This window comes from Nanorana parkeri, unplaced genomic scaffold (assembly GCF_000935625.1).
Source record: "Nanorana parkeri isolate BGI_ZX_2015 unplaced genomic scaffold, ASM93562v1 scaffold69, whole genome shotgun sequence".
Taxonomy (NCBI): Eukaryota; Metazoa; Chordata; class Amphibia; order Anura; family Dicroglossidae; genus Nanorana; species Nanorana parkeri.
In genome coordinates, this window is record NW_017306337.1 from 1,718,743 (window position 1) to 1,729,929 (window position 11,187).

Here is an 11,187-nt window from a genome sequence, read left to right on the forward strand (position 1 = left end):
CGTCGCCTATGGCCAATTTTGGGTATGCTAGTTTTTTGCGATTTCGCGAGTGCGCACAATTTTTAAGCTTGACATGTTTGGTGTCTATTTACCCGACGTGACCCCGTCTTTTATATTTTACCAAAAAAGTGGGTAATATTAGTTGTTTTATAACATAATGTAAAAAAAAATTCATTAATTTCTCCTTATTATAGTAAAAAACAAAACCCCCAGTGGTTATTAAATACCACCATAAGAAAGCTCTATCTGTCCCCAAAAAATTGTATAAAATGAATTTCAGTACAGCGTTCCATGACAAAATAAACGTCAGTCAAAGTACCGCAGCACTGAATACTGAAAAATGGCCTGGCCAGGAAGGGGGTCTAAACACCTGGTCTTCAAGCGGTTAATCCCTCTCCATTCTACCTAAAACTAAAAACAAATGGGCTTCAGTTGCAATTTAAGCTCTTATGAAGGGAAATGCGTCAAAGGATGAGCTCAGGTGGATTGTCTATGTATCAGGAGATCAATTAAGTTCATACATAAGGTTACTGATCCAGCGTGGCGGCTTTTTTACTTTAGTCAGAAAATGGAATAAGCATATAACTGTTTCGGAAGTATTTTGTAATAATATCAGAAAGACAAGAAATGTCAAAGACACCTTTCTGCCTGAGAACATGTGAAAAAATGCTTCACTGTTAATGCAAGATACGTATGTTTAAAGCTGAACTCCAAGTATGCATTACATAAGACCAGCTTGGCTCAATATAAATATGCATATGTCATACCTATCCCGGCTGCTGGGGATCCTGTAAGCTGGAGCTACTACACTGCTGGCTATGATCTTTTGGGTGGTGGTACTGTATGTCCTGATTGAATGATTGGTAGATCATGATACCATCACCGCTCATCCATTCAGAAATCGCCTTGTATTCATTGATACAAATACTAGGCATTCTTTTCCAATGAGAAGCTTTCACCAAACTGCTTCACTCTATGCCCAAATTCAAAAAAGTGTGGGGCCCATGGATCACTTGCTACATATCTCAAGATTTTGACCACCGGTTGTTAGATATTTACGGTACTGTATGATTTGGCCCACATCCATGGGATGCGCACCCCTCTTCCTACCTCCCACCTTTCATCCCTTTATTTTTTTCCTTTACCTCTGATGTTATCACTGTATACTGGGTGTTGCATCTTCAGCCTTACTTGATGTAGGTGGCAATGTATGTATACATGCCTCAATAATTGGCTGTTTACAAAGACTCTGTACACCCAATTTATAATATTGTGATTGCATTTCTTGAAAGGTAGATTTGTGTAACCTGTAAACCTATTAAGAATATTGAACAAGAAAAATACTAAGCATTGTCTGAATGGCTGCTGTGCCAAGTACCGAGCCACCCCCTGTGTTTCCAGCGCAGAGGGGAAGCCACCCAACATGGCACAGCACAGGACCCAGAAGATCGTGGCCAGCACTGTAGTGCATCCGGCTCGTACAGTGTTTTATAGGATCCCTGTGGGCAGATCAGGTATAAACTATGCATACCCACATTGAGCCAGGCTGGACCAATGTACTGTTAGTATGCCAACTAATGCATGCCTGGAGTTCAGCTTTAAGAAATTCAAACTTGCAGTCAATGTGCCACATTGTGCAACTTATTCTATTAGAACAATTGCAACAATTACCATTGCGTATTTCATTCTCTGGTGACACACTGAAAGATTTACACCAATTTTTAATTTGCTTCCAAGCCAGCACTGCATATTAAACTCTATGCTCACCCAACATTTACTGAGCATGAGTGTGTTGTGCATAGGGCAGCTCATTTATTTCAATATGCTGCCCTATACACAATACACAGATGCACATTAGAACAATTGCAACAATTACCATTGAGTATTTGATTCTCTGGTGAGATACTGAAACATTTACACCAATTTGCAATTTGCTTCCAAGCCAGCACTGCATATTAAACCCTATGCTCACCCAGCTGAACATGGATGGTGATAAAAGAATCTCCCGCAGGTCTGAAAATTCCGAATGAAGTCTCCATTCACTTTTGCGTCTGTATTTTTATGTATTTTTATTGCATTTTTTGTGCGCTTTAATGTGTTTTTATTGCATTTTGCATTTTTGTTTTCGCCAGTGAAGGTGAAATAAAGCATAGGTTTCTAGGAGGTGGGGGCTTGTTGAAATGTGCTAAAATGCACAAAAATGCATGTTACATGCATTTTCATGAGCTCCTATTCAAGTGTAGGGGGCTAAAAATGCATTATGCAGCACCAAACAAAGCACCTGCACATCTTTAAAGTCACAGTGCAGCGCAATGCATAGGTGTGAAAATAATGGGATTCCTGTTGTCATACGTTATCACATGAAGACCGAAGCACTCTCAAAGTTGCACTGATGTGAAGGGGACTTAGCCCCCATTCAAATCTGTGTACTGCAGCTCCGTGTGTGAAGACACAAATTTTGGCACGTTGATGCAGTACCCCAAATGTGCCTAACTTTTTATAACGCATTTATTGTTAATGGCACCCCAACTATTTTTGCTGCACCATGTGCTTTTAGATGCCATGCATTTTGGTGTGATACGTTTTTTTTTTAAAAAGGTGCAGGCACTTCTTTGGTGTTATTGTTGTGCGTAGGGGAGCTCATTTATTTCAATAGGCTGCCCTATACACAATGCACAGAAACGTGCGTACGCACATTCGTGCTGCCGCTCCCGCACAGGTATGAACGGGGATAGGTGATGAATTTATCTCTTTGATATGGCTTTTCAAGGCATGATCATACACATAATACATAAGATGTTTGTGAGCCTACACTGTATACTATAGGACAGGCCATGATGAGCTTAGATGGAGAGGTCTGTATTAATTCTGGCACAACTTCAGGAACTGGTCTGGAGTATCTCCATTCACAATCTTTATTATGACATCACCGGTTTATCCCTTTTATCGGTCGTTTTATGGTTTTGTTTTTTTTCCCTTAGCGTATTTTTTGCCATCTCTGTACATAGAGCTGCACTCGCTTTTCCTCTTTATGAATTCCCTATCGTGTGTTTTCTTTCTCTCTCTCCCTCCCTCCCTGTAACATCTGATGCTCTCCTGTCCTTCCTGTTGAAGGATACAATAGGGTTTTGTCATGGTAACCAGAGCGTTCCCAGTTAGCAGCCCCAGCTTCACTCCCTCCCTCCTTCGCCCTGCCTCTCCCTCCCCCTCTCTCAGGCCTTATCTCCCTGCAGTTTGCCAAGGCTGGCTAGCATCTGTAGGGTGATCCAGGGATGGGCAGCGGGTGCTGTATCCCTTGGCTCCTGTGCATGGCTTTGGATTCCCTGGTTTGGCTCTTGTAGATGCTGCTCCATCATTATCAGGATGAACGTTGCGCTTCAGAATCTCAGCAACAGCGTGAGTGCCATTTGGGGGGGGGGTTCCTATGTACACTATTGGATGCATGCTCTGTCTCATCATACATGTACACTGATGTGTGCAAGCAGCTCATTTCTGGCCTGTATGTAACGTGTACAGATGTGCGTCTGGGTTTTTATATATCAGCTGCCGGACTGATTTGCTCATGGGATTGCATTCCAATTTTGCATACACAAACATATATCGAAAATGGCATACATCATGTGATACTGAATACTATAGGCCACAACCGCACATAATTGAATCCTTAACATGTCTGTCTGTATATCTATCTGGGTTTTATGCAATGCTTAAAGTCCTGATCCTATCTTTCAGTAGGCTGTTCTTGTATCTCTGTGTAGTATTGCATTCATAGTGCAGCTGTCATTCCTATAATACTTTTTAAAGTTTCTGACAATGTAACCGTTCCATTTCTGCACACATTGATACTCATATCAGTGTTACCCGAAAAGAAAGGAACACTGCTTACATTCAAACACCCGTAGATTCTTGTGGGAATGTTAATTTGAAGAATGTCATTGATAATGCCATCAGAGCCTTGACGAATGCCGTTCGAAATTTTGTATGATTGTAACATTTGGTTTTGGAATGAATGAAGGTTCCCAAACGTAAATCCCATTCACTGTTAGGATTTTCATCCAAGTGATCAAAACCGATCATCAATTTGACCCCGTTAGAAAAGAGAACATATGTCCTGAAAACTAAACAAAATTCTACTGGTGTATGGCCAGCATTAGTATCTTTTAAAGGCTAAAAATCAATGCCAATATTGGTTTATCATAGCTAGTTTTTGCTGACTTTGTAAACCATTGTGGAGTAGCCCATGGCAACTTCATCATGTAGCTTTTCGTGAGATTACAGTGACAGATAGCCACTGATTGGTGACTTTGGATTATATCACTTTACACACTGCTTCTTATCTTTTCAAACAAGCATTAAAGTCTTCACATTTTGCTCCAAACTTGTACTTGTGACACATCTACTAGTATTAATTTATTAAGTAGATAAAAATTAAAGGGTCAAAGTCAAGACTCTATACCTAAATGAAAATGTAGTCTATCTCAAAATCCTCCCCGAAGGGCACTTGGTTTCCGGCTTCCTTCGGTTTAATCCTCAAATTAGTTTAATATGAGGAGGTAGAGTTCAAACTGCTCACAGTGCCATTTGTCATTTGCCACTAGTAACAAGGTTAGTGATAATCAGAATCACAGGGGTTCATCAATAGCTGCAAAGCAAAGGATGACAGCCAGGCTGGTCAATAGCACCTTAATGATGGTCTGCATGACCTGTGTGGTGTGTGATGTATTGAGCAGTGTACCTGTCAGCTTAGGTTGCTGTTTCATTAAGAACATTTTAAGCTTCCTACAAGAATTAACGACCTCAGCAGCTGGTTCGTGCACTATCTGGCCAAGAAACAATCTTTTTAATGAAGGGACAATGTACAGACCACACAAGTTGGCATTGGGCACACGTGGAGGTTTGTGCCTATGGAGGAGGAAGTGGGTGCACTCTACAGCCATCAAACCTCGCTGATCAACAATCTACTCAAGAAGGCTCAGGCTGGAGATGTGTGCCGCAGTTAGAGAAGGCCTAAAGACATACAAATGTCCCTCAATCTGGCTATAAATGACTGGATCGGGCAAACATTTTCTGATGTCTATAGGCAGCTTTATCCCTCTGTAGAGTGTTATTGATGCAAAGGAAACATTGAAATGTCAGCACACAGAATATATTATCAGTCAGTAAAGGGTATTTTGTTTTGTTGTTTTAAACATTCCATCCATATTGGCATAATGAAGCATCACTATAGTTCTCTAGCATACATAATACAGGGACGGATACAGGAAAATATAATGGATATTGTCACAAATGTGGATAATGTTTAGACATGAATAATCTCAGATTATCCTAGCAGGGTTCCTGAGTTTCAAGTACTGTTGCAGTAAGGCTGCAGGTTATGCAGTCTTTAGTTACAGAGACAAACAGGAATAAATAAATTAGCCTCCACCCAGCTCACAGTTTAAGCTGCACATACAGTCTGAAACAAATGCATTTCATTGTATTAAGTTGTTCTTTATATATTAGATTTGTTCATTGGTTATCAATGCCTATTCTTTATATTCTGATAGCGTAAGCATATTATATTCAGATCCTTATTTTATCATAGTGCACACAGAACACCATTTACATCATTATTTGCTTATACAGGATGCAAAGTACAATTAGGAAGTCATTTCCTGTATGTGACATAGTAAATCACCAGCTTTTCTAATATGATACGAAAGTATTGTGCATCTGTTTGTTGCTATTCACATCACTGGAATAGTAGCGTTCAAAGACCACTGTATAGTGTAACATGCATTTAAATAAATGCCATCAATGTCACAGTCATGGTCATTTGGAGAGAAGTGGCTCTTGTAGAGCAAGATTGACAATTTTGCATCCAAACCTAGCTATCTGTATATGTTTATCTATTTGCAGTGTTTTCGTGGCTTATACTTTCATGTGTATATCATAATCACACGACAGCCATAGCAGGAGCATGGCCAGAATGTCACTGTTCTGAGCTCCTTCAAAGTACAATGGGAGATAACGAGGGCTGGTGCTGACTGTCTTTTCCTAAACAGTTTACTCAGTATAACACACTTAAACATAACCCAACACCAATACACATCACCATGTCGTCACATAGCTCCCCCAAGTGAAAGAATGGCAGACCCGGTGAGACCCTCTACGGGTCCACTTGGGGATATCCATGATGTTACAGTCACCCTTCCAGTTCCGTTTGCCGAGATAGTCCATTCTCATTAGCATTGTGTTTCCAGATCCGGGATTGGATTGTGAAATTGAACGGCTGTAGGGCCAGGCTCCACCGCAACAGCCGTCCATGGGCCCCGGACATCCGGTTCAACCAAACAAAGTGGGGTCTCCAAAATCTTAGGTCCATAGTCGCTAGGAAGGAGCCTGGCTGCCAGGCCCCTCCAGGAGCCCAGGTCACAGTGGGTTCTGTGACATTTCTCCCCTCCCAAAGGTAGACTAATTAGGTCCCAGTCCCCCAACTGGTCTGGACCTGTGTTTTTTCGGGCAGCATAAGTCCACATGTTCCATCCACAGGACGTTCTGCCTCTGGGGAGCGAATGTCATCTGTGCCTTCCTGAAGAACATGCTGCCTCTGGAGAGAGGTAAAGCCAGAATCTTCTGGACACCAAAGCCACGTGCTGGTAGAGAGGCCGGCTTCCTGTTCTCCCATGAAGTTTGGAACAGGCAACAGTGTGGGACATAGGCAAATGGTGCTCTGCCCTGGTGTCAGCACTTCTGCTAGGGAAATTACATCCTCAGTTCTGGCTTGCTCCTCTACCTGGATTCCAAACTGCTGCTGGGGAGAAAGGACGACCACCTCCTCTTCCTGTATCCCAATTTGTTGCTGGGGAGGGAGGACGACCACCTCCTCTCCCGTACTGCTGATCTGCCACTGGGGAGAGAGGTTGACTACCTCTTCTCCCTGGAACTTCATCTGCCCCTGAGGAGAGAGACCGTCTGCCTCCTCTCCCTGGAACTTCAGCTGGGATCAGTAGTCCCTCTGCATCATCCTGCTGTTGGGGAGAGGGGCTGCCTGCCCTGGCTCCCTGGAGCTTCAGAGGTGTTGCCAGTGCTGGGCAGAGGTCAGCAGCGCTCTGCCCTGATGCCAACTCTTTTGCTGGGACTAGTAGTTCCTCTGCATCGGACTGCTGTTGGGGAGAGGTGCCGCCTGCCCCTGTTCCCTGGAGCTTCAGAGGTGCTGTTGGTGCTGGGCAGAGGTCAGCAGCGCTCTGCCCTGATGCCAGCTCTTCAGCTTGGGTTAGTGGCTCCAAAACATCTGTGGTTGCTGGGGCATGCTGTTGAGTAGTGTCGAACAGTCTTTTGTATGCCTGTTCCAGCTCCCATTGCTGTGTAACTAAAAAGTCAAAATCAGTCCTCAATCCGAGCTCACGGGGGAGTTCCAACTCCCTAAAATCATGTATGTCCTCCCACCTCCACTTCTGTGCACTCCCAAAATTGTGGATTCTCCTGGAGCGCCTCAAATATAAGTCCCGGGCCGCCGAAGTCATAGCCCTCTGTGGGATCATTGTTCTCCAGCCATGGACACAATTGGGTGACATACCACTGCAGCGCCCGATACCGTTCATCAAGCATCAGTTCCGTTTGGAGCAGCCCATCCAGCTCAGACAGCCATTCCTCCCGGGGCTGCTCTCCCAGGAAAGGCACACGCAAGTCCCATTGTTGCCAGTATCTTTCTTCGGATGTAGGGAGGACCTTGCCACAATAGTGCTGCTGCAATTGAAGAGTCTCCCTCCAGATCTCCCGGCGCAAAGCGTCTCTCCTTCCCAGCATATCCTGGACAGAACCAGGATTGTCGAGCTGGGCCAGCGCTTCCATGGCCGTAGGCAACTGTGGCTCTTCTCCTATGTCAGCAGCAAACTTGGTCCCGATGGTGGTTTGAATGTCTCCTTAGGCAAGGAAGAGCATCCCACCGCTTGCCACCAATGTGACGGACCCTGGTACTCAGGAGGAGTATTCTTCCTTGCTCAGGAGATATTGCAACCCTCTGATGTTTAGCTCCCAGTTTCCCCAGTCACTGGTCGAGACTCGAGTGTAGTGTGAAACAAACTCTGCTTTATTGAGAGACTGTGCAACCTTTTATACACAAAGTGATCAGATAAAATTAAAATCCCATCACATCCCCCTTCCCCTCTCCAGACATTCTGTCTTCACAACACCACAGGGGTCCACCTGCTAAATACTTCCAGACAGCCATAGCAGGAGCCTGGCCAGAATGTCATTGTTCTGAGCTCCTTCAGAGTACAATGGGAGATAACGAGGGCTGGTGCTGACAGTCTTTTCCTAAACAGTTTACTCAGTATAACACACTTAAACATAACCCAACACCAATACACATTTAACTCATAAACTCATCACCATGTTGTCACATAAGCCATGACTCATTCTCCCAAAAAAATGTCCACACGTCGCTAGAGTGTTTGGGTTTCACTTGAAGAAAAAGTAGCAACCCTAGTTTAGGGTGCTGAAGAACCAGTGCGGATGGTGTTCAATTCTCTTGCTAATGGCACTCCTTTAGTCCAAACAAATAGCTTTTATTGAATCTACATCAAGTCACTTTAATTGAATCTGCATTAAAGTAGTATTATACTTTAAAAACGGTTTCAATAATGGATTTATATTATACAAATATACATTGTCCAGAAAAGTATTTCCTTCATTTTTGCCCAAGCACTTACAGTGATCTTGTTTCTAAAGAACTGGCTCCAACCCTCAGCTCAGCTTCTCTGAACTTCCTGTTCTGTACAAGGTCACAAGGGATAGAGCAGTCTCCAGCAGCTGTCCATCTACTAGCATGGAGAAATATGTGAATCCTGGATGAAAGGTGTGAGAATCATGTGCGAAAACATTTACAAATAGATCCCTATGTCTCTGCCCCCATGCTTTACATCATGCCAACTGACAGCGCAGCCTATAAAGTGGGAAAGCTGTCATTGCAAACTAGCAGGAAGGAAGTTCAAGGGTAACATTAGAAGTTTCATGTATGCTCCCATGATGGACTACAATCTCAATACAAGTTAGTAAACTAAATGTGAGATTGTAGTCTATCACGGGAGTGAGCTTGGAGCGGTGACTACTTTACAACACACACAAGGACCATGGGGAACAAAAGTAGTCACCCTCCAGAAGGAAGGACAGTGACTTGTGCAGAGACCCTAGCCTGTGCTCTGCAGGTGCCAGGAAGGTTGTACTAAGGGTTCCATCTAGAATCATAGTCTGGCCACAACTGGATTCATGTTAGTTTTTCTATTGCTTAAAGCTCAACTCCAGCTATAGAAATGTTTATACACTTACATTACGCACAATGTAAGTATATACTGTATATTTTGTCCCTAGCAGGGCCACGGGGACCCTGTAAAATACAATAGTAACCGCAGCTACTACAGTACTGTGCAGTGATCTTCCGGGTCCTGCTACAGCTCCTATGATGAGCAACATTCCCCACTGCTGTGAAAACACAGGGGTTTGCTCACTTGGCACAGCTGCCATTCACAGCTGCCCTAGTATTTCTTATCAATGAGGACTAGGCTTTCTCTGATTGGACAAGGGGGTGTTGACATCATGATCTACCTTTCGACCAATTAAAAAACGTTGTGATAAAAAATCTAGGAGTAGTTGGATGGAAGAGCAAGCATCATGCTGTGTTTTCACAGCAGAGGGGAAGTCGCTCAGCGGCTGTAGCAGGAACCGGAAGATCCAGCTACCACACTAATTTACAGGATCCCAGTGGCCATACCAGGTAGAAAACATGCACTGGGCCAATGTAAGTATATATACATTTGTATAGCTGGAGCTCAGCTTTAACATACGGTAAATAGGGAAGCAGCCCACATTTGGGAACTTGACCAAATCTTGCTAAAATGAAAAAATGAGCAATATTTTTTACAAATGAACACTGGATGATGAATATCTGTACATGAGTTCTCATCAAACTACAGTCCGTACACACCAGCCTTTTAGAAATTACCAGAGCTGCCAGTTTGCCATATCAGGCCAGGTTGTGACAGCATTTATATATTTCCCATTGAATGGCTGGGGCTTTATGCCTTACATTTGCTTCCTATTGACGTGTATTTTTCCTTTGTAACATTCTTATCCTGCTATTCCAAGAATTAGCACAGCCAATATAAACTGAATCTAATAGTAACTGACAGGCCAACTACAATTAGATCCACATAACCAGGATAAATTAGTGTAGTTTGACAGTAAATTTCAGACTCAGCTCTGTTCTGTTTCTCCCTGAGCTTGCCTCCTATTGTGCAGACATCATACTGTACTTTTCTCAAGCATGTAGTCTTCACTTTGAAATTTGTGTGCAATAATTGGGGCCCCAGAGCCAAACAATAATGCCTCTGTAATAGCCTGTAGAAAAATACAAACCACAGGGCTTCTTCTGTTCTGTATGGATTGGTATATATGGATAAAAGCGACCTATGAACATGAGATGGCAGTCAATCTGATCACAGAATAATTCGGTAAAACAATGAACATGTATACTAGTTTTTGCTAAACTAGCTTGTTTATGCTGTGAGCAGACATTCTCTCATTTATCTCAGGGCCTATAGCAATCAGCTGGCAAAATGCATCTTAGGACCCTTTCACACGTGTGGTCCGATCAAGTCCCCCTGTCAGTTTTTTAGGCGGTTCTGATGGGAAGCCCAATGTTGCTCTATGGGCAGCCTAATCTAAATGGAGGAGGTGCTTCAAATAGAACAGAGTTCTATTTTGGCAAACCTGATTTTGACGGATCAGAGGTACACACATGTCCGCTTATATCCTACTCCACCATGGGTCCATACAGCTCAGTTTTCTCCTTCATTGCAAGATGGTGGAAAAAACTGAAGGGACACGGATGTCTAAAGAGTGACACCCATTCCATACTGTGCCGATCAGCAGGGAACACGTGCACATCCATGTAAAAGGGGCCTTATGTTCCCAGGCATGTACCCAGGCCCGGATTCCCCACAAGGCCATCGAGGGGCGGCAGGGAGCAGAGGGGCGGCAGCGGGGTGGAATCCCCTCGACAACCGAACATACATTTCCGGTTGACGGGCGGTATGTTGCGCTTTCTACATTTAGTCTTGCTATGGGAAGGCAGCACTAAATTAAGTGTGGGGAAGCCACGGAAGCCACTTATTCGTTTACAAGTGATCGCCGCATACCTTCTAAAAT

General features: G+C 43.6%; 1 protein-coding gene across 1 annotated transcript in view; it reads left to right on the forward strand.

Moving 5' to 3' along the window:
• The first annotated feature begins 3,200 nt into the window (after positions 1-3,200).
• The window catches only part of ECE2 (endothelin converting enzyme 2), a 46,172-nt gene continuing 38,185 nt past the window's right edge, over positions 3,201-11,187 (forward strand). Inside the window, exon 1 of the mRNA XM_018576506.1 lies at positions 3,201-3,396. Coding sequence (XP_018432008.1) covers positions 3,364-3,396 — 33 coding nt within the window. The 5' untranslated portion in view covers positions 3,201-3,363. The remainder of the gene's footprint in view (positions 3,397-11,187) is intronic.